The sequence below is a fragment of the Panthera pardus genome, unplaced genomic scaffold, assembly GCF_024362965.1.
Source record: "Panthera pardus isolate Hobbes unplaced genomic scaffold, ASM2436296v1 HiC_scaffold_24, whole genome shotgun sequence".
In the NCBI taxonomy this organism is placed as follows: Eukaryota; Metazoa; Chordata; class Mammalia; order Carnivora; family Felidae; genus Panthera; species Panthera pardus.
The window spans coordinates 100,739,239-100,763,806 of NW_026526810.1; the positions used below are offsets into that span (position 1 = coordinate 100,739,239).

The following is a 24,568-nucleotide window of genomic DNA, read 5'->3' on the forward strand; positions in this document are numbered from 1 at the left end:
TAAAATGAACAATCTCAACTTCAAGATGTATCCACATCCATGGTATTTGTGCAATGTTTTCCTATTATTTTAGCAAGCTAGTTGGATGAAGAGGTGAAGATTTTAATACAAATGCCCATTGTGCTGTTTCACAGGTACTTAGCTTGAAAGGGGTTTAAAGTTTATGTTTATACAGTGTTTCAGAGAGTACTATATTATCTCTAAAATAAGTAACACAACTTAGATGAGACTTTGCAATTTTAAAAATTTAAGTTGAATGAAATCCAGATCAGCTATTTAGTTGTTGACATAGAATCATTACAAGGCGAGTAGCAGGGATCTTTAAAAACGATGTTCGTGAAAATTCTTTCTAACTCAGCCTGTGTAATTTTGTGTTCTTAGTGATAAAATACAGTTGTATCAATTTTGACCAGGAATTTAAAAAGTTTTTTTTTTTCCCTTGAGGCAGCTGATGGTAGAGGGAGCATTATGTCCATTAACATTGACTTTGGAGCAATACAGCCTGGGTTTCGATCTTGGTTCCACTATTTACTAACTGTTATGACTATGGCAAATTACTAACCTCACTTTGCCTCAGTTTTCCCATCCAGAGAATGGGAATAATAAAGTACTTATTCTTTGGGTTATCGTAAGGAGTAAATAAATGAAAATATGTAAAGTTCTAGAACAGTGCCTGCACATGATACATGCTCTATATGGGATTGCTTTTATTATTGTTATAGCACCACAAGGGACTTCTGTTGCTACTCAGTGGTTTTTAGGATGGATGGCAGGTTTTGTTATTAGGTGGAGAATTCCCTGAGATCCTTGGGGTGTAAGACTTAGAATAGTATGTGCAGTTTTATTTATAATCCCCCAAGGATCCATAGGCCACTTATACTGCAGCCTTCCTGTATGTATTCACTCCCATGTGGACTCACTGCTCTTCTCTCCTTTCAAAGGAAGCAACTTCCCGGGCGGAGGCAGCCGGGCACCCTGGCCCAACTCTGACAACTAGATAGGGCGCAAGTATTCTCACACAATAACATCTGCTGATATCCGCATTGGCTAAAAACATAAGTTCTATGTTCAAGTCCCACTGTGTTATTTTGCTTACTTTGTTGCCCAGGGCAAGTTACTTAACTGCTTTGTGCCTCTGTTTTCCATCTCTATGATGGGAATAAGAATCATCCCTACTTCCTGGTGTTGCTATGGTGGTTAAGTGGGATAATATACGCAAAGTCAAGAAGATGCCTGGTATATACTGTAAGTTGAATGAATTGGAAATCTTTTCTCTGTGGATGATTGATGAATCACTGGAGAAAAAAAATCAAGGATGAATTATGGTTAATAATGGTAAATTAATGAAGTCCAAAAAATATTAATAATTCTAATTATTGATTTTATAGATGAAGAAATATCCATGGACTAACTCAATTTGAAATTGATGACTATGATTATTTACATTTTATTTATTTTTATTTTATTTTAAATTTAAAAATTTTTCTTTAAATATGAAGAATTTAGTGATTTATTACTTATAGATAACACCCAGTGCTCATCCCAACAAGTGCCCTCCTTAGTGCCCATTACCCTCCCCTACAGCAACCCTCAGTTTGTTTTCTGTATTTGAGTCTCTTATAGTTTGCCTCCCTCTCTCTTTTTATCTTAAAAAATGATGTAGTGATACAGATGGAATGGAATCTCACACTTGGAAAGAGCTCCCATGTACACTTATTCCAACCACCCCTCCCATGCACATATCCTCCTAACTTTTTCTCAGATGCTTAGATGGTCCTATGTTCTAAAGGTGAAGGGAATTCAATTTTGCTCCACTGGTCTTTGGGTCTCTCCCATATGTGATGGTCTATCCCACAACAGGTGCTTTTCCCAGCATTTGAGACATGGGAAGACTGCCCCTTATGATCATTTTCTGTTGAGATGTTTTTTTAGTATTGGCATATTCAGTATGTTTTGATACTTAGCTTTTCAGGTCTTACCATGTGCTGGTCACGGCCAACAAAATTGAGTGAACTGACAGCGATGTGCTCTTGTATTCTTGGGCCAGCTGCTCCATAAAAAGCAAAACAGATCCAGTATACATGTTTGTTGGGTAGGAAGTTTGGAGGCAGAAAACATAGATCTAGAGAAGATCTGGGAAATGACCCAGACATCAGAAATGATCCAGAGTGTTTAAAGGATTTGACCACAGGGATTGAGCTAGTTGATGTGAGCATAGAGAGTTCTTTCCACTCTCTCTCTCTCTGGTTCTTCAGCATAATGATTAGAAATGTAGCCTTTAGAGACAGGCTACCTTGATTAAAATCTCCTTTCTACCCCTTATTGGAAGTATTATTGTCAGCCGTTGTAGACATCTCTATCTCAGTTTTCTCACTTGGAAAAAGAGAACAATAATGGTGTTTCATGTATATTCTGTGAGCTAATATGTGTAAGCACTTAGGACAGTTCCTGGCACATAAAAAACAAACAAATAAGTGTTTGTTATTACTACATATCTTCTTAACAAACTCAGAAATATCAATTCTTAAATAAGAGAATAAATGTTTTGATCAGGCTGGTACTTAAAGTATTTTCTCTCACTTACAAAATGGCTTTATAATTTCTTCTTAGCTTCTGAATCAGATGGAATATTCAGGACCCATCTGTGAATTAACAACCATACCCTTCCCCAGAATTACTATATGACTTTTGGATTGGAGGAGCAAATCTCTAAGAAATAATTCCTGTTATTTATTGTTTCCAATTTACTTTCAGCAAATATTTACAGAGTAGCCTCCCATGTGCCTGGCATAGAGATAGGGTCTTGAGGGATACATAGGTGGGTGGTCTGCTGTGCCCCTTACTCTCCTGATGTGTGCAGGCTAGGTGGAATGGTTGGAAATTAAATAGGTAAATCTGTCACAAAGCCGGAGGGAGCACTGATAGGGCAGGACTGAGCTCATGGAAGAAGCCGTGAACCTTATAAGGGATCAGTGAAGGGCTTTCTGGAAGAAGTGATGTCTATGGCAAGTCCTGATGATGAGCTAGATTCTTGACTAGTCTAGAGGGCTAGAGGAAACTAGTCCAGGCACAGGGAACCCTGGGTGAGTGTGGGCAGGGGGAGGGGGAGAGGTGCTCAGGCTTGGAGAAAGCATTACATCTTCATCAGTTTATTCAATATTTAACAAGTGTTTGTTAAGTACTTACTATGCAACAGACATTGTTTTACATAATGAAGAGACATCAGGTAACAAAACAGGTGATGTCTTTATTTTCATGAAAGTCATGGGGGAGAAGAGAGAAATAAAGAGAATTGCTTAAGGTGGGGCAATGGGGAAGGGTTTAGTGGAGCTGACACCTCAGTGGTGAGAGGAGAGGAACCAGCCAGGTAAATACCAGGGCAGGAGAGTTCCAGGTAGAAGGAACATCAAAGGCAAAGAACTCAAAGGGAAGAACTATCTTCACTTATTGTAGAAGCTGAAAGGACCAGTGGGCCGATATGGACAAAGTGGTATAAATAATTCAAAGGGTATTTGAGTTGGGTCGTTGGTGCTGAGAAAGGCATTGGAACACAATAATATAAGCTAGTTTTGTTTTGTTTCATTTAAATTACATATACTACTATGGATGTCTCTTCAAAACTAGGATACTTTTGGAAGATCTCAGTTGCAAGTAGGTCTGTTCTGGAATGGGGCTTGGCTCTTTGTGTTTTAATAATAGAAATGAGGCTAAGAGCATATTTTCTGTCATCATTGACTAGAATGAATGTAAGTCAAATGTCCTGTTCCCAGTTATAAGCACGTCAGCAACACAAGAAATCAGCAGGGCCTCCCTGCTCAACAAGAGGTCTTATTATGTCAATTAGGGGCGTCCCAATGTTTCCTCCCAGGTTCTAGTCATATATTTCTACTTGCCCTCGTAGGCTTTCTTTTCCTGTTTTATTCCTTTGGGCTCAAATTTGTGTTTCAATAAATGCTCTAAAATCTTTCTGCCTGGTTTGGGCTTGCTTTATCCAGACTCCTCATCCATGTTCTTCTGTTTCTCCAAATTATGTATCTCTGTATTATTGTGGGCCCCCCATGAAACTCATGGCTCTTGTTTGCTCCCAGTTAACAGCTTTGGAGATGATGAAGAACCATGCACATCTTCTGACAGTGACGGGGAGGTGATCAAACAATTTGAGATTTCCATGTCCCGGTCCCAGAGTTTTCGTTCAGAAGCATCTAAGAAAGGCACACAGGTGGGATTGGAGCAGAAATCAAAATTCAGCCACCTGCTCTCTACCCATGAAGAGGATAACACAGAAGTGTCTGCCTGTGAAGGTATTTGCATGAAACCCTCCCTTTATCTAGAGCAGGGATGGACAATCGTAAGAACAGCTTTGAGTCACTTGATTACTACACTTGTATCTGAGTCTCCAGAGAGGAAAAGAAAAGGGGGCGAGACCCAGAGGCTGAAACAGAGTAGAGGGGGGTCTTACCAACCTCACAGAGGGGCTGTCATGCAGGGAACTGGGAGGAATGAATAAGAAGTGCCAAAATCCTTACCCCTGATTTGTGGGACCCCTTCCTTCCTTTTAGGTTATCATTTTGTATATTTTGAACACTGATGGCTAGAATCAGAATGGTATTTATGAAGCTTTATAAAATCTTGTTCTCTTCTGATAAATACAAATATTTCACATACCTGTTTGCTGACATTGAGATTCTGTCATTTTTCTCTCATTTGGAATCCTAGAGTCTATTTTCCATATATGTATATGACCTACATATATGACATACATATATATGTATATGTATATGACCATGTATATGAAAAATTTTTGGAAACTTTCTTTTAATAGTTGATGTTCTTAAAACAATATGTGTGTTTTATCATTCAAATAAATATATGTTTTACAATAATATCAAATAGCCTTTTTCAGATAACACATACCTTGTACATTTGTCCTCATTTTCTGTAGTTTCTACCCTCCCCCCCGCCCCCCATCCTACCCCTCTGTTTCCATCCTCTGCCACATGAGAATTGCTTGCTGGGCAAGAGCAAAGTGTTCTGCCATTCTCTGATGTCTTCAGACTAAGTACCTTCCACAAAGGGGAGGGAATAATACTCTGAAGTAGATCAGCACAGCCTGTGAATTGTTATAGTAGGTAGACCTTGTTAAGAGTCCTCCTCCTATCCCCCCACGTACACAAAATAACCTGGAGAAAGAACGGTGCATTATTTCTTAGTGCTTTTCTAGTGAAGGTCAGGGATCTCTCTGAGTCCTTTATGGCTGGAACCCTGAATAGGCATAGGCTATTGAAACAGGGAAAGGTCTATGAATTGTAGTTGGTAAAAAGCTAGAGAAAAAGAACATTGTCCACTTTAGTGACCCAGTCTAAATGACCTGAGTTCTCTAATCTTTTCCTTCTTTCCTTTGGACATGTGATTAGTCAAACCAATGGAGGCATAGTTGCAGGTCTTCCATATTTTTCCACACTTAGCAATAGAAAGAGAAAAACGAGAGCCTGGGATTGAGAGAAGGTAACAGAGAAGAAATTTCTGACTTGACAAGGTGGATAAGGCTGGCCAAAAAAAGAACAGCAACAAAGAATATACAGAACAGACCTTATTCTTCAGCAGAAATATAACAATGTGCTATCCACCATGTAATTTTACTTACTGATATGAGCCACATAACATATTTTATTGCTATTCCTTTTAGCCCAAGGTAAGAGAAAAAATAAATGTGTGATGTAACCAAAGCATGGTAGTGGTAGCTACTGCCCTCCGTCATTTCGTTACTCCCCCTCTTGTTTTCTCTTTTGCTGGTGTTACATCACAGCCTTCCCCTCTTCCACCAGGAGGGCAAATGTTAGCTAATGAAAGTTAATAGCAGTTGATTCCCTGGGAGCAGCGTGTTGCATTCAAAAGCTAATGGCCCCATTTCCCAGAAGCCCAAATGTCTAGTTTCTGATTTATACAAACGGCTCCTTTTCTGAGAGTTCTGACAACCATTCCAAACTTACCCTTTCTGGAATTAGCAATAACCTCAATTATAACTGGGGATTCTGAAATTTTTGACAGACAGTGACAGAAAAGATAAAATTACTTTCGCTATTGGAGGGAGGGAAAAGCACACCGCATTGGATAATGCAGTAAATTATTTGTAGATTTTGAAGAAAATCAGGATTTTCATAGGAAGGGATAACTGCATGCTAAATTTTAGGTTATCAAATGCCATGGAAATGTTAATGTAATTTTTATTGCATGATGTTTTTTTCTGTGTCACTTCTTTTTGTTCATCTTTAGATCAGTGAATTATTTTCCAGCAAGAAAGAATAAGGAAGAGATTAAGCATTCATCCCAGAGAAGATTTGTGGGTTTCTTGTCTGTTCTGCATCTACTTAGCTTTTTTTTACTCTACCTTTTTTATTTAAAAAAAATTTTTTAATGTTCATTTATTTTTGAGAGAGAGAGAGGTAGAGTGCAAGTGGGGCAGGGGCAGAGAGAGAAGGAGACACAGAATCCAAAGCACACTCCAGGCTCTGAGCTGTCAGCACAGAGCCCAGTGCGGGGCTCGCGGGGCTTGAACCCACAAACCGTGAGAACATGACCTGAGCTGAAGTTGGAGGCTTAACAGACTGAGCCACCCAGATGTCCCTTTCACTCTACCTTAAACATGATTTTCTAAGATAAAATTTAATTGTAGACAACTCTTACACTTTAAAAATATGTTCAAAATGTTCAACCAGTGAAAGTAAAGGTTTCATGTTTCAAGTGAGGTTCTTTATTCTAGATGGAATAGTGAGGTTATTAGAACCAAGAAAATGCTATCTTCATGTTCCTGGCAGGTTCTCTCTTGTCTCACTTATCTGACTTAGTGTGGTACATTGATTGACACTGTCTCCCCAGTAATGTCAAAGAGGGTTTACGTGAAGTGATCCACCTCGGATCTGAGATATCTATCTATCTATCTATCTATCTATCTCAAGGTGATATTGGGGTGCCTGGCTGGTTTAATCAGAGCATGCAGCTCTTGATCTCGGGGTCATGAGTTCAAGCCCCACATGGGGGTTAGAGTTTATATAAGAATAATTTTTTTAAGGTGATATCAGGGTGATATATGTATCAAGAGATTTATTGCAAAGAATTGGCCTATGCTATTACTGAAGCTGGCTAGAGAAATATAGAGCTCTGAAATCCACAGGTAAAATTTCTCTGTGTCCAGAGAGGCCTCAGTTCTCCTCTTAAGGCTTATGTAGGATAATCTCCATTACTTAAAGTCAACTGCCTAAGGGCTTTACTCACATCTATAAAATACTTCCATAGTATCACCTCAATTAATGTTTGATTAATTAATTGAAGCCTATAGCTTGGCCAAGTTGACACATAAAACTGACCATCATCGTAGATGGTGAGAAAAAGTATTTGTATGTGTGTGGGTGGTGGTGGGAGGGAAGGGTTTGGGAGTATAAAATAAAGTAACTGGATAATAGGGTTATGCCATGGCAAGGGGGGATATGGATTAAAAAGTGCAAAAAAGTTTTCTGCTAAAATAAATATGGTTTATGTGACATAATTATGGCCTATAATTTCTAGGAAGCTAGGACACATTTCTCTGACAACAGGCAATTACTTTCCTGTATGTGTTTAAGGTGACATGATCTTCCTTAACTTACAGGATGGGAAGATGGCTTTATGTGATGGTGAATCCTCTTTCTTTCTCCTTCTCCTTGTGACTTGTACCCTAGCTTTGCTTTTCTAATTCAGTCCTTGCTTGTCTGTCAAAGAAAATGGTTTGTTACATTAATATGGTTCTTATGTTTTTCGGTTATGAATAGCTTTTCAAGGTTTAATGTAGCTTTTGAAAATTCCCTTATTACTGATCTAGGTATTATCACTGTAGGAGTTAAAGTCATGAGACAGTTTTATAGGGGTAATTTCTTGGCAAAGTTAGACTTTGTGCTGAAATCCTGCTGGGTGCTACACACGTTGATGGATGACCCACTGTTTAATAGGACATTTTAGTGTTCATGTATATGAGGAATGGATGTGCTAATTAGAGCCTTAGAAGAAAATTCTGCTTTATGTTGTAGGGTTTTGCATATGGAGTATCTCTCGTTCTGTCATTTTCTGTGGCCTTTTTAAAGTGTGTTTGCCAAATAACTGAGTGTGTGAATGTAAAATTGTTATGGTGTCCTATGAAAGTGTTTCCAAGGGGACTGCACTGAATTATTAAGAATAACAAGGCAGATAGGGGAACTTCTCAGTGGATTGCCATGGTGTTGCAAAATCCCAAATCAGGAGTCTGAAGTTGGGCTCTGAGTACCAAGACCACCTAAAGATGTTTTTGTATAGTCTGCATAGGGTGATAATATAATTTCAAGTTTGCATGTTTACTGCAGGTGAGTCATAAACTGTCTGGTAAACTACTGTCAACACTATTCCATATTGCTGCACACCTGGATGCTTCAATTATTTGTTACCTGCCTAGCCTGGAAAGTTGTTTGAGGGTTTAGTGAAACCCACTGGTGGATAAAGACTAGAACGTATTTGTATGTGGCTTAGTACCTTCAAGGAGCTTATATTCTCACTGAGGCTTTAAGACCAACAGCAGAAACGATTGCTACCACACAACGTGTAAATGAGAGCTGAATTTATCATCTCTACTTTGTCATCCCACTCACTCATCCCATCTCTGTCTCTAATTTTCTCTTATCCTGGGATTGTGGCTTCTGGAGGAGATTGGAGACCAAAGAGAGAATACGTCATTGAGAGGAAAGTCAGGGTGAAAACTATTGCTTTGGAAGACTCTGCCAGTTTTTCCTTACTGTCCGAGGGTAACCTAGACTTTAAAGAAGAGGAAGGGGATGCACAGATGATGCAGGGCTGAAAGAGAAAACAGAATAACACCAAGGTCAGGGGAAAACACTGAGTCCAAGGAGTCAGGGAAGATTCAGGAGTTATTGGACTTTGGATGGAAAGGAAAGATGAGAGGAGAGGGGGTTTGGGGACCATCGTGAAAAGAAATACACAACTTGTGTTTTCATGAGCCCATGAGGCCACAGGTGACAGCAAGGTGGGAGGCAATAGAAAATTGGGGTTTATAGGGTTGGAAGAGGCTAGTTTGGGTCAGACAAACAAGCAAGGCTAATATTTATCGAAAACCTAGTGGCTGCCAGGTGGATATTATTTCATGTGTCCACATGACTCTGTGACGGCTCTTATCATCATTTTATGGATAAGAAAACAAAAGTTCGGACAGTCCAAATATTGTGTAAATTCTTAACACAGAGCTAGGTTTTAAACACAGATCATCTGAATCCAAGTCCAGTGTTCCATGGATCAAGTAAAGAATTTTTTACTTGAGAGAACCACTGAAGCCTTTCAAGGAGAGGGTAAGATGGTGAATGTAGAAGAGAGAAAGAAGGATCCTAGAGTCAGGAGACAGTATGATCTCCATAGTAGATTGTTGTTCTCGCTTTCTAGATCCATCCCCAAAGTCTTGTGTTCGTTAGTTCTGACAAAATGCTAATGTGTTTTTTTTTTATATAAGCACACATCCTTTATATTCATATTGTTAGAAAGTATTAAACCTTTGTATATTCCATGTAATGAACTAATGGTCTTTTTGGTTATCTAGACCAAGTTTATCCACTCTGTGGATAGAATTATATTTCTGTAGGTGTTATTTGATGGGTTTTGTTTTTGAGAGTTTTTTTTTACTTAGAGAGAGAGAGAAAGAGAGAGAATCTTAAGCAGGCTCCACACCCAGCATTGAGCCTGACACGGGGCTTGATCGCACGACCTTGAAATCATGAACTGAGCCTGGTGACTGAGCCACCCAGTGCCTCTGTTTTTGAGATCTTGATTTGTGTTGTTGCTACTGCTCAATTTCTCTAGGTAAAAAGGTGTAAAATAATAATACATTTGAAATAGTCTCCTTATTGCACATTTAGGTTTGGATGGAGCCAGCCAACCAAACTATTCTGAGACTCTGTCTTATGGTGAAGATGATCCCATCTCTGCCCACTCACAGTCCCCATGTGAGGTGGGAAACACCAGGCACCAGGGTGCATCTCCCCAAGAGACCAGTGTGCCTCGCAGCCTTAGTCGCCAGTCCACAGAAGGCAGCTTGGAATTGGAGACAGCTTTTAATAACCGGGGATTTGAAGACTCCTATGCTACTGACAGCAGCTCCATGTGGAGTCCAGAGGCAAGTTATTTGTTTTCCATTCTTTCTTTGCTTGAGTATTGGGTGCTCTCTAGTGAGTTCTTGCTTTCCTCTTCCTGCTCATGTCTTAAGAAAAAAATTCTCCAGAAAGGAAGCAATGCCTTGAAAAACAAAGACCTAAAGAGCCTTTATTTATAAGAAATAAAAATTTTTCAGGTGACTAAGTCACAGCTCCTATGTATACCAATAAAAGAATCGTAAATAAATTTCTATCAAAGTGGGGGAAAAAAAGAAGAGTGGCAGAATGGACCCAGCAGCAATCAGGCTTCTTGTTTATATAAAAGATTTTTTAGTTCTTTAGAGAAGACTGGTTTATTTCCTTCATGGTTTCAATTAAGTGGAGTCGATTTTTATTTACCCCAATCTTGAGTTATAATTATTTGAATATGAGAATTACTTGAAAATTAAACTAAAATACAGTGGCCCTCCAAATGAAATGATGCAAAATATGATGAATATCTTGCAGTATAAGTATGTTTGTTAGATTTGCATTGAATTCAAGATCTAGGAGATAGCATTAGTTTGTGATGACCCTCTGGCCATTGACTTTGCTTTTTGGAATAAACCTCTTATAAAAGATACCCCTTCTAAATTTATTTTTTAATTAAAACTTACTCCAGAATATTCCTAACCACCCAGAGGTATGATTGGAGGTGATTATTACAGACACTACCATTTATTGAGCAATTACTATGTGCCAGGCACTGTGATAAAGATTTTACAAACATTGTTGTATAGGCATTTATAGTTATTCTTTATTAGCTAGATGTCTTTTATTATGATTCTATAACATTAGGAGATATTAAATAATAATGTCTACTGCCTACTTTGAAATTAATTTTGATGAAATATGTAATATATGTATATAAAATATTCATATAATTTGTGGGGCAAGAGGAAGGAGAAAAGTGAATGGATTTTGTTAACATCGGTCTGCTTGAGAAAATAACCAGGTGGAAGCTCTTAGAAGGACCTGGACTGTCATACACACCAGATGCTCATCAAGGAGAAGGAAAAAAAATCACAGAAAATAATGTTCCAAAGTCTTATAGTTGATGCACTAGGGTGTATAGAGAGAGCATAAGGAGGTGTGTGTGTGTGAGTGTGTGTGTGTGTGTGTGTGTATGTGTGTGCGCCCACATGTTGGTGTCATGGCTGAGGATGAGAAACAGTAACGCAGATACATGGTTTGTGGCTTGTCAAGGGCAGTCCTACATATAGAGACACCCAAAGCTATTAACCTTATAAGTTTTGGGAAAAAATTTATGCTTCCCAGTTGATTTGCTGCTGACAAGTCCTATCAAATCCCACACAATAACACTGAATGTTTAAAAATATTCTTTTTGTATTCTCACACAAAAACAAAACAGAAACCGTTTACCTGCCTATTGATACTCTGTCCTCTTGATAATTGCTCCCTCAGGCTTGGAATTGCCAGGTAACCTCCCATCTGCCTGACTCACAGAGCTGTAATAGAAGACTTGGTGTTGAGAGCACTAAATGTTCTCAGACTCCAAAAATACCCAGACATCTCTGTGTGCTCCATTCAACCTCCTATCTATTTTGAGACAAAAACTGTAATTTGGTGCTCCTACAGTAGAACCTCAGATGCGGCTCGGAGGCAGTTCCTGTAACTGCCTGCTTTGCAGGCTTAGCTTGCCTTTTAAGAATTGATTTATTTGCCTCTTAACTGTATTAAGAACCCAGTCTTCCCCTGTGTATCTGGCATCGGGAACATATTGCAGGTCTGTTTACTTTGGGCCACACAGATGACATCAACACTATCTTACTAAAACACAAAGGCTTTCAATTTGATAGAAAGTCTTTAAACCTACGAGGGTTTTGACAACGTGGCACAAGTATTCCCATCTTAGAGAAAAATCAGGATCTTAGAGCTAAAGGAATCATTTCTTTTGCCTTAGAAGGAAACCAGTCATACAGTGTGACTACCCTTTAGGCTGATGGATTTTTGAGCACCGCTCTTCTCTGCTGGAAAAGGCCGTCAACTTTTTCCTGCAGACCCAAGGCTTGGCAGGGAAGACAATGGACGGGTGGCTGGGTGATTTTGAGCACACAGGGAGGCAGGTGTCCCACTTTTCATCTCTGCTTTCTACTGATTAACTGGTTGGCCTTGAGAAGTTAATTAAAATCTGCCAAATGGGGATAAAAATGAAGAGATTTTTACCTTGCAGGAAGGTCAGATGGATTAGTGGTATTAACAGTACCCACATGAGGAGAGCCTTTAGTTGCCTGGTGATAGGTAAAATGTGTTGAAATAATTAATTGCTATAAAAATACCAGCCTTCACAAATCTTTGTTTCAGATCAACCCAGGAAGGGGCCACAGAGCCCAGTTTCCCTGTGCCACAGCTCGGATCGTCCCCGTCCAGAGCCTGGCTAGGGCCTACAGCTCTGTTTTATGCAGGGTTCTTAGGAGAGTTGTTTCAGAGACCTTCAAAGGGCTTAGCACAGACCTGCAGGTGGAGTGAGCATTTGTCTGAATAGATAGCCCGATGGATAAGTGGAGAGATAAGTCACTGACTAGAATATTTTTACCTTGGCATTGAAGTTGCTGACAACTTCTGCTAACTATTATGAAGAGCAGGGACCTAAAAGGATGTGAAATTCAAAGTAGTATGTGTTTCCATCTCTCCTTTTACTCCCGCCTCACCCCACACACTTACTACAAATATAAATAGCTGTGGTGAGAGGCTTGGGGGGGGGAGTAGAAGGGAGTCATCATGGTTCAGTCTAAGGTTTGGGATTTTGAGCATTAATACTGGTAAATCCTGCATAGCCTTGGTAGGGCATATGATGTTGGGAGCAGTGAGTGAGTTATTTAGTCTTTCTAAGCCTTAAGTTTCCTCCCCCCACAAAATGAAGATATTAAAATTCCTACCTTGTTAGGTTAATGTGAACATTTTAAAAGATAACATTTCTTAGGTAGATTCCCAAAAAGCAGAGCCTGTTTTGTCAGGATGTACAATCCCTGAGAACAAGAGTGAGGGACAAGGGGGGAATGAAGCAGGGTAGAAGGGAGAGCCTGTAATCAAGTTGGCCACCACTAAGTGTGGCTAATGGCTTGATCTTGTGGGACTGCAAGAAGCTGTGCTAACTCATCTTAGGACATCTGTCCAAGGGGACACAAGTTTATTGCATGGGGCATTAACCTCCACGACACTCTGGACTTTATATACATGAATGCCATGCAGCATTCTGTAACATTCCAATCCTTGACATCAATAGAGGCCTGTGATGGGAGTTGACAGTTGCATTGCCTGGACAAGTGGTAAGACTTTGTTGGGCTGTGCCAGGCTGAAGCTACTTAGAGCCCAACAGTCTGTGCCTGCTGGAAAGCTGCAACAAAAGGTGAGGCCGAGAAGGTCTGAAGTGCCTGAAAGTGGGCTTTTGCAGACCATAAAGTGTTTAGTATGGTACCTGGCACAAGACACAGCTTAGTAGATGTTAGCCCTGATTACTTCTGATCCAGCAAGCAATATAGAGATGATCAAGAGGAGGCTAAAATAGATGGGAGTTTTAACAGAAGACTGTGACTTGATTTCTGAGTTAGCCTAACTCCTTGGAGACTTGCTTCTAATATTAAATCTACACTAGTCAGTTGTATTCAGAAGTCTCTATAGCAACCACTTTTATCACTTGAAACTAAGTACCTCTGAATAGAAGCACTCTCACATGAATGCATGCTGAGGAAAGAATATAAGGAGCTTCCCTTATTTTGCAAAAGCCTAAATTTTCTTGGTAGACAAATGTGCATTTTAAAAGAGGAGACATTTATTCCATGTCTCCTGTTTCTCAAGTCCTTTAATTTTCGCAACAATCCTGTAATTGGTTTCATCCCCCATTTTACTGTTGAAGAAAGCCACAAGTGGAAAGATTAAATACCTTGTCCAATGTCATAGAGGGGGTAAGTGGTAGACCTGGGTCTCCTAAAGATGTCTCATTCCAGTGAACTGTGCACTTTCACCTCGACTCTGTGGGGAAGTTTTGATGATGAATGCACGTTTTTGAGGTGCTTTATCATATATTTTAAAGTAGTCTTTGGATTATCGAAGTCTGGTGTTCAGTCACATAAATAAGAATGGGTTCTGATTTATAATAAGAATCAGGCCAAAGTTTAGTTATGAGTAAGTATCATGCCTTCATAGAAAAAAATCAAATTATGTTGACATTCTTTATAGTTTGTTGGAGACTACTTCATTATAATCAGCTCAGTTCAGTGTTCTCAGTGAGGTCATCAGATCTGACTGGCTATGGGTGAATTGTTGTCGAAGGGTGATATTGTATAATGAAGGGGGCCATGTTTGAAAATAGGTATCATCAGTCCATTGATGGGAATAGGTATTTACGGAGTCTGGTCTGAGCCAGGTGTTTTTCCATATCTCTTAAAACCTCGCCGTAACACTCCATCAAATAGGCATCTTAATGCTCATTTTTCAGCTAGAGCACAGAGAGGGTGGCCTATTTGGCCAAGGTCAAAAAGCCAGTCCATGGTAGAGTTATGATTTCAACCCGAGTTCTGTCTCCACATCTGGTATTGCTGTTTGCTAAGTGGCTGCTGAGGGTGCCCTCCTAAACCCTCAGTACTCAGAGTGTGGTTTGAGGCCAATGGTGACATCCTTGTGACCTGAGAAATGCAGAGCCTCAGGCCCCACCCCAGTCCTACAGCATCAGAAACTCTGAGTGACTCAAGTCCACACAAACGTTTGAGAAGCTCTACCCTAGACATTTTCTCCCATGTAGCTGGAAAATCTACTGAAGAATCACCTGTCTGTGACCCGCATTAGGATTCTCATCTGCAGGAAGTCCTGGCTCTTGGAGCACAGGCCCAGGCTCAACCATTTTTCCTGGGAACTCCAGAAAAAGTTCTCTCTTGGAAGCTGTATAGGTGACTAATTTTAGACTTTAGATCTCGGTTTCAATGATAGTGGTCAGGTGTGCTTTTAGAGAGTGTATATGACAACACTTTGTAAAATATAAAAGCTTTGTTCATTCATTCCAAAAGCATTTGTGAAGATTCACCTTATGCCAGGCGCTGTACCCCCAAAGAATTTACAATCTAAGGGAGACATACACCAGTAAACAGACCCTTCTAGTGAACAGGGATATGTGCTAGCAGTCAAAAAGTACAGTGTTCTGATGGAGCACAGAGGGGCTCTATCTCACCAAAATGTATTTGGGCATTATCATTTCCATTCCTAATCTCTTCCTCTATCTGCAACAGGAACAGGATGGGGCCAATTTTCAGGTGCCGACTGGGGTCCTGGAGCCCATCTCAAAATGTGGTGACTTGGATGTCATCTTTGAATATAAAGGTTCCAGCCAGAAGCTCACAGTGACCATTGTGAGAGCGCAGGGCCTCCCAGATAAGGACCGAAGTGGTGTCAACTCCTGGCAAGTTCACGTAGTTCTGCTGCCCAGTAAGAAACAGAGGGGAAGGACAAGCATACAGAGAGGCCCCAACCCTGTTTTTAAGGAGAAGGTCACCTTCACCAAGCTGGAGCCCAGAGATGTGGCTGCCTGTGCTATCCGCTTCCGCCTGTATGCTGCCCGCAAGATGACCCGTGAGAGAATGATGGGAGAGAAGCTGTTCCATCTCAGCCACCTGAACCCAGAAGGGGAAATGAAAGTGACTCTGGTTCTGGAGCCAAGAAGCAATATCAGTGTGAGTATGTTAAATGGTGCTGCTAATGATGCGGTATGTTCAAGGATCTGGAATTGTCAGCTCTTGATTTAGTACATTCAGCCTGTGAATTCAAACACCTTAATTTAATTTTCCATTTGGCTCTCCTCATCCTTGTAACCCATGATTTGCACTTCATGGTACAATGGGTTTTTTGTGCCCATCTTCCCTATAAGCTGATGGATGTATTCCCTGTCCATTTCTGGAAATGACAGCAACAGTGTGGGGGAAGGGCTTAACCTGTGAATAACTGACCTATAGTCTGATGATGCTCCTCCTTTCCCACCCTTAATGTGCATTGTGATGAATCTCAGAGATGGGACTTTCAAGGGGAGCTCTTTAACGTGTGTTTGAGTAGGCTACAACAGTAGCCCTGATCTCCAGCCACTTCTAAGACCTGCCATTCATATGACTGGCCTCCTCCCACGTATCTTATCCTCTGCATCCCTGCTGGGGTCTTGAGGAAGGACAGTGTGGTGTGTATGTCTACAAGATGGAAAACCCACTATTGATGGGGGTTAAGTGTCATCTGGTATGTGGGCCTTTGAAAAACCATGTAAAAAGATTACATAGCAATCTTGGGCTCTTGGGCCAATCCGTCATCCATTCAAAAATGTTTACTGAGTGCTTACTATGTCCAGTACTGTATAGGCAGAAGGGATGTAGGAAAGAACAAAACGGGTGATGCCTCTGCCCTCAAGAGCTTCCTGACTGGTAGAGGAGGGGAAACAATAGCAGACTAGGTACGCAAGGGGAGAGAGTGATAGAGTTTGCTGTTGGTTTAGAGGGGTCACAGAATGTGTCTTTGAAGTGGTGATCAAACACAGAACAAGACTGGTGACATGTGGATAAGCAAGGGTTCCAGACAGAGGGAATGGCACATGCAGGCATCAAGAAGCGGGAAGGAGCTTGTTCTCAGGATGAGGAAAGGAGCCAGAAAGTCTGGAGTGTAGTGATGGGAGACCCAGCCACTTAAATTTTTAATAGATGTCTCAAAATTAATATCCCCAGACTTGTCTCCCTAAATCTATTCTACCTGAAGCCTTCCCATCTTGGCTAAAGGAAATTTCATTCTTTTAGTTGTGAAAAACCTTTGAAGTCATTTGTGACTTCTCTCCTTTCCACCTGAAATCCCATTGACTCTATCTTCAAACTATAACCAGAACCTAACTCTGCTGGATTACTGAAATGACCTCCTAGTGACCTTCCTGCTTTGCCCCTTACAGACTATTCCCAAAACAGGGGCCAAATGAGCCTTTTAAAACATAAGCCAGATCATGTCTCATTTCTGCTTAAATCCCTCTTTTTTTGTAAACTCTGAGCAAAGTATGTCTGAAACCATGGAAAACAGAAGCGAGAGGAGGTCAGAAGGAACGGGCACTAGAAGGCATGAGAATAGGTATGATCACACCCCTACTTCTCTGTGCCAGGCCCTGTGCTGGGGCCACAGAGTTGAGTGGGGAAGATGTGCCCGTGTGAAAGAACTTTAAGGTAAAAATTCTTCCATTCATCAGTTACTTCTTGAGCATGTTTACATGTCAGACATTGGTCTGTGCACCAGACTGAGTGATTTGTAAGGATTCAAAATGTGATGGGAGAGGCAAGCTCTGTAGTGATAGGTGCCTTGGTGGATGCTTCTGTAGAGACACAGAGGAGGGGTGATCCTTACCCCAGACTAAGCAAATATGTTGCTGTTGGATTATCATAAACCTGACAGCTGGGGCTGTATGGTACCTATCAAAACTAGCTAGCCCTATAGTTTACAAATTGTGTTTCTTGAAAGCCCAGGGCTCTACCATGGCCTGGCAAATAGGATATTTTCCTACAGATGAAGAATACTTAATACCTTTTAATGTGTGTATTTTGTTGGGGTTTTGCTAAGAAGTTTTAGGAAATGATTTAAGATGTTGAGAAGAAATTGTGAGCTAAGTCTGATGCACTGGTTTCTGGTGGAGGTGTTGGTGGTTCTGGGAGGCTGGCTCTCTTGCCCTCACAGTGCCATTGCCCACTGCATGCTTCTTGAGGGAGAGTCAACATCCTGGCCTACTTTGCTCTTCTCCTCCCTATATGTCTGGTGTATAAATGTGGGTACTTTGGAAAAGCATGTGTGTGAATAAACAGGACCGAAAGCATAGTCTCTCCCCTAGGCTCACCTGGTGCGTGCAATGTCTCTGAGATCCACAGTCCATGCATTGGCTTTTTTTACGAAGCAGTCATAAAAATGCTCATTTTCAATGTAATTCATTTCCTCAGGGGGAAAAATGTAGCATCTGGCATATTGCTGACAACCCTAGGAAGCAGAACTAGGGGCCAAATATTCTATGTGGTAGTAGACAGTAGTGGTCATTTCTTTTTCTAGTGAAGACAAAGTGCCTCCTGTATTGCTACATTCATCAGGAAGCTGCAGAGAACAGAAACAAAACTCATGCCTAGAGTGGATGGGTTCCATAGAAACATTCAAGCACAAATTACACAGGAGGGAATTTTGGTCTATATTAAATGTATTATTAGCTCTTCACATATCTTAGAGGGTTTGATTTACACTGGTAATAACATCTTTGTCCGTTTTGTCTTTAGAGAGGAAATATTGAATGGAGACGGCTCTTGAAGCAACTATGTCAGCTAATAATGCAGGGAATCTCATCCATGACTGCGCTCCCCAGGCCCATTATCATTCACACCAAGTGCGCCGTTAGTAATCTTTGGCAGCAGTCGAGATTGGGCCGCCATTTCAGCAAACATAATATCGGCTTTCTGTAAGAGAGTAGTACAGCGTGGGCCAATGGACTCTTTGTTGTTCTTCCCCTCCAGAGTGGAGAGTCTCCGCTCAGCCCATCTGCAGTTTCTCACAGTGATAGTGCTTCATCCACGCAGTCGCTGTCTCATGGAGGGGCGCCAGAGCTGTTGGTGGGGCTGTCCTACAATGCCACAACGGGGCGATTATCTGTGCAAATGATCAAAGGCAGCCATTTCCGAAACCTCGCTGTTAATAGAGCGCCTGGTAAGTGCATGTCTGTACCCCCAGCTCTGGGCCTTCCAGAGGCAAGTAGAAGGCTGTGTTTGCTTTGGTGTTAATTCTTCAACTTTTACAGAGAAATTATCCTGGTATGACTTAGACATTTTTTTACAAAGTGATACCTCTGGATATTGAAAATGCATTTCTATCTCATTAAATCGAAGGCTTCTTTGATATCTGGATATATCTTGATGCAAAATAGGCTGGCCTCTACATGTATATTGTCAAAGGGAAAAAAGTGGTATGTTTTCAGCAACGTAATGTGTAGGGGCAATTAAAATCTGCTAATAGGCTCTAGGCCTGCAAATACCTTAATACCTTAAAGAGGCAGAACATAGGCTTTGGAGTGAGGCAGATCTGGGGTCAAATTCCAGCTCTATCCACTTACCCATTGGCTTTGCTATGATGCAGTACAATTTAATTCTTTTTTCTGAATCTCAGTAGACTCATCTGGAACAAAGGGATATTAATAGTACCTTCCTCGTGGGTTGTTTTGGGGTTTAAATAAAATGATCTCTACGAAGCAGTTAGCAAAGTGCCTAACACAGTGAGCATACAAGAAATGTTAGTGGTTATGATGTTGACAGAGGAGGAGGTGGACGAGAAGGATTTTGGGCAATACAAGTCTGACTTACCAGGAGAACTACCATTTTGGAGATTACCACTAGAAAGAGGGGCTCAAGACACTCCCATAGCCGAAGTCCTGGGTTTAGAAAGCCAGAATAAAAATACTGCTGGAAACAGCCACAACTGCCTATCAGTACCCAAGAAGTTGGAGATTGAGCATTGGAATAATGCTGCTAAAAATTAGCTCTCCTTTCATGATTGTCAGCAAAAATAGCTTAAAAGAGGGCAGGAAGATGGTTTCTGCCTCACTTCTGCCCTCTAGATCTCATGCAAATACATATAACCAGAGGAACCTAATTTGTGTCTAGAATTCTAAGCCGCTAGAGAGTCTGAAAAATGTTGTTGAATTTCCAGCCTTTCAAGTTCAGAGGGTAAACTGGAAGGAGTAGAGTGGAGGGCTAGTGAGCCTGTCTGCCCCAGGGACTGGTGTCTTACTGAAATAAGGATGAAGTGGATAACAGCGTGGTAGACTGCAGGAGTCAGTCGATGGACTCTAGCCTCACATGTGAGCATTAGGTGAGGAGCCAGCCAAGCTGGTAGAAAAGGGTCAGCTTCTGTAGCCAAATCTAGGCTCCTATGCTTCTTAGTCTTTACCTGTGCCGCAGCTTTTAGTCAGTCTGTATTAAACACCATTAGAACAAGCTACTAAGGAAAATCCAGTCCTCTGGACCACAAGAGAACAGGTCCTTAGGCCATATTTTGTGATGATGCTCCTAGCCACGTGAAAGTCATTTAAAACGCATCATAGGTGCTGATTATTAGTTGCACAGCTAGTCTCTTTGCTAGACACAACTTTTTTTTTTTAATAGTTCTATCTGGGTTTACTGCTTTTCCTTTAGAACTTCTGCCAGTTTCTTTCCCTATCCTCCTGAAATTTGGTGAGATCTGGACAATTACTTGGGAAGAACATGGTGGAGCTGCAGAGAATGATGGGGAAGTGAATCATGCAGTTATGACCTATTCCAGTCCATGCTGGGAAGCTTTCAGCTGTGCAGAGGGTAGCAGTATGGTGGCAGAGAAAGCATCAGCTGGAGGCTAACAAACCAAGGAGTGAATTCAGGCTCAGCCACTTACTAGCTGGGAGTTATTAAACTATCCTGAATCTCAGTTTCCTCATCTGTAAAATGGGATTGTAATCATATACACTTTCTAGGTAGAAATACTACATAGAAAGCTGTGATGTTGAGGATGGTACTATGTATCATTATACATTTCTCTATAAAAGAAAACATGCCAGAGAGGAAATTCTTATAACAAATATTTAAAACTGAATCGGGAAAAAAAAAAAGGCAAGTCCTAATTTAGAAACTGATCTTATTCCAGGAGTTTAAGTCAGTTTGGCATTTCCTACATGATTTTTCATAGACATGGTGTCACAATTTAATTTAAACCCTAACTAACATGCAGCATCTTTTTTTTTTAATTTTTAACGTTTATTTATTTTTGAGACAGAGAGAGACAGAGCATGAACGGGGGAGGGTCAGAGAGAGGGAGACACAGAATCTGAAACAGGCTCCAGGCTCTGAGATGTCAGCACAGAGCCCGACGCGGGGCTCGAACTCACGGACCGCGAGATCATGACCTGAGCTGAAGTCGGCCGCTTAACCGACTGAGCCACCCAGGCGCCCCATCATGCAGCATCTTTTTAACCAAAGTAATAGGAGACAATGTTGCTGTGACACTATTCATTAAACCAGAAACCCAGTAGTGAAGACAAAAGGTTTTTTATGTAGAATGCTGGTACTTGAGGAAAAGCCTGTTTCATTAGGAGGGGTTGAGAAAGTAGAAGGTTCCTTTGTGGAGATTGTAAAAGGGATCTCTTGGTACTTTCAAGGGCTTCAGATGTTGATGGCACTGGTTCTTCATGATGTCTCACTTTATTATGCCACACACTACTTTGGCAGTCATCAGGCAAGCTTAGGCTACATTTTTAGTTCCCATATGGAAGAAAATAAGAGAGAGAACAGGAGTTTTATGAGATAACTGAGCAAAGTTGGAACAAAGGGAGAGAAAAGAGGATGCAAGCTGGGGGTGGAGGGTGGCTGAGGGAGACTGCCAAGTGTGCTGTCCCCACTAGGCAGAGGGAGGGCGGGAGGTGCCACCAGAGCCCTGCATCAGAGGTCAGAGTCTGCCAGGAGGTGCTGCCTGCCAGGGCAGAGGCATGTGTGGGAATACTTGTGTGAGGGTCCTAAAACCCTGTGCATGAGACTTTGGACTCAGGGACAGTTCCCTCTTCCAAAAAGAGGGAGCATCAACCCTGCTTTACAGACTAGCTGTGATAATCGAAGAATGGTCCTCCAGGAAGCCTGAAAGAGAAGAGGTTGAGCCTGAATATTGGGAGCTTTTCTTCTCTGAATACTGAAGTTTCTAAATATTGCTGGAAGCTGGGAGAAAGACTTGGATTTAAAAGTGAGAATCTTTTGCCTCAAAATATATCATGAAACAAAAGATAACTTTGAACTTGCCAACTTGATCCAGTTGATGACTGTTAAGATATTTTAAACTTTCTTCCTAAGCAACATAGAGGAAAGATGGGCAAATAGTAGACGAATGTCCTCTTCTCTATTGGGGCCTTAGAAGAAATAAACCACTGAAACGTAAGGCCCCCTTCTCAACTGCTGAGGTAAATCCTTGAGGGAGAGAAGTCAGAGAGGCAGGTTTTGCTTTCATGGGCAGGAGCTAGTGAGAGTATTCTTAGGTGTGAGTCTCCATGACACCTGCTAGAATGGCTGAAAGTAGTGTGGATTCCACTAAGTGTTGCTGAGGATGTGGAGAATACTTTCTTCGTGGGAATGGAGCAACCACTTTGGGAAAATTCCTGGAAGTTTCTTACACAACTAAATTTGCACTGAAAATCCAACAGTTCCATGTTTGGACATTTACCCATACATTAAAAAAGAAGGAGGAGGAGGAGGAGGAGGAGGAGGAGGAGGAGGAGGAGGAGGAGGAGGAGAGAAGGAGAAGGAGAAGGAGAAGGAGAAGGAGAAGGAGGAGGAGGAGGAGGAGGAGGAGGAGGAGGAGGAGGAGGAGGAGGAGGAGAAGGAGAAGGAGAAGAAAAGACCTGGACAAGAATGTTTAGAGCAGATTCATTCATAATGATGAAAACTGCAAAGAGCCCTCATGTCCACATGAATGAATAAACAAGTTAAGATATATTTATATAGTGGAATATTATTCAACAACTAAAGAAGAATGAAATTAACATGGGATCTCCAAAACATACTGGATACCTACTACATGACTCCATTTATGGGGAGTTCTAAAGTAGGCAAAACTAGGGGCACCTGGGTGGCTCAGTCGGTTAAGTGTCTGACTTCAGCTCAAGTCATGATCTCACGGTTCATGGGTTCGAGCCCCGCACTGGGCTCTGTGCTGACAGCTCAGAGCCTGGTGCCTACTTCGGATTCTGTGTCTCCCTCTCTCTCTGCCCCTCCCCCGCTCATGCTCTGTCTCTCTCTCTCTCTCTCAAAAATAAACATTAAAAGATTTTTAAAAAATTAAATAGGCAAAACTCATCTATAGTGAAAACAAAAAGCAGAAGAGTGGTTGCCTGTCAAGATGAACCGGCCAAGGACGTGCAAGAATATTCCATGGTGATGGACATAATCTATATTTTGATGGGAGTATGGGTTAAATGGGTGTTTGCATTGGTCCGAATTTACTGGACGGTACTAAGCTTTGTTCATTTTACCGTGTGTAAATTGTACCTTAAAATAGAAAAAACAAAGTATTGAACTCTGGTTAGTTAAATGCATGCTGAAATGTTTAGGTACGGGTGAAGAGCAAGGATGAACATGGCTAAGATGGATTGATGGGTAGATAAATGCAGATATGTGAGAAAGAAAATTGTCTGAGTTTGGGCTACTACAACAAAAATACCGTAGACCAAGTGACTTCACAGAAATGTATTTTTCACAGTTCTGGAGGCTGAAAAGTTCAAGATCAAAGTCCATCTGGTTCGGTTCCTGGTGAGAACCCCTCTGCCTACTTTGCAGACAGACACCTTCTTGCTGTATCCTCACATGGCAGAGAAAGAAATCATCTCTCTCATGTCTTTTCTTATAAGGGTACTATTCTCATTCATGAGGGATCCACCTTCATGACCTAATTACCTCCAAAGGTCACGCATCCAAATACCATCACATTGGGGATTAAGGCTTCAGCATATGAATTTTGAGAGAATACACACATTCAGTCCATAACACAAATAAAGCAAAATATAACAAATGAAGATCCTGGGCATAATGTGTAGGGGTGTCCACTGTACAAATATTTCAAATTTTCAGTGTATTTGAATATTCTACAATATTGGGCAGAAAGCCTAGTCTGGTCTGTAATAGTTCAGCTGGGTCAGATGGGTAAAAATAAAATGTGAGCCTCAGCTTCTGTGTTTGGAATTACATTGTTTTTGGTTATGTTGATATCTCAAGGTCCAACCTTGTTCCCCTGACTCAACCTTGGACAGGATAGAGTACCAAGCACCTACACCTGAGGGCATCTTCTGTGACACCCTCCATAAACCACATCCATCCCAAGAGAAAGTATGTGGCTAAGGCACTGCTTGATTTCCAATGTTAACCTTTTCTCTGTTCATCCAATGGGTAGATGGATGGGTGGACAGGTAGAGCTAACTAGCTAGCTAGCTAGGTTTGTATATCTATATTTACATCTATCTATGTATCTTTTTCTATCTTTCTGGAAAGTGCCCATGTTATAAACTGCTGTGTTTTTTTCCAAATAATAGGTGGTCTAGGGATGATAAAATGGGCTATTTGAAAATCACTGAAACTATCCCATAGACCTCTTCAGAAACAACATATTAATGAAGAACATGAACTAATCTTAACAGTGTGACAAGAATCATGCCAGGCATTTTCAAGGCAATACTTCATTTAGGATGTGTGGCCAGTGTTCAAAAATATTGTCATTATTGCTGTTAAGGTAGTATAGGCTAGTCTGCAAACTGATGGCAAGGAATAGTCTCTACATCTGTGCATGGAGGATGGTCCAGGTGAAGAAAAGCAGTT

At 41.1% G+C, this 24,568-nt stretch overlaps 1 protein-coding gene across 6 annotated transcripts in view; it reads left to right on the forward strand.

Moving 5' to 3' along the window:
• The window catches only part of SYT16 (synaptotagmin 16), a 247,830-nt gene that overhangs the window by 213,640 nt on the left and 9,622 nt on the right, over window positions 1-24,568 (forward strand). For 4 of the 6 annotated variants that reach the window (XM_019451604.2, XM_019451602.2, XM_019451601.2 and 1 more), the window contains 4 exons: window positions 4,089-4,301; window positions 9,924-10,180; window positions 15,440-15,880; window positions 18,710-18,899. In XM_019451604.2, the coding sequence (XP_019307149.1) occupies window positions 4,089-4,301; window positions 9,924-10,180; window positions 15,440-15,880; window positions 18,710-18,899 (1,101 nt within the window). The remainder of the gene's footprint in view (window positions 1-4,088; window positions 4,302-9,923; window positions 10,181-15,439; window positions 15,881-18,709; window positions 18,900-24,568) is intronic. The other 2 variants (XM_053889475.1, XM_053889476.1) reach the window with 1 other exon arrangement.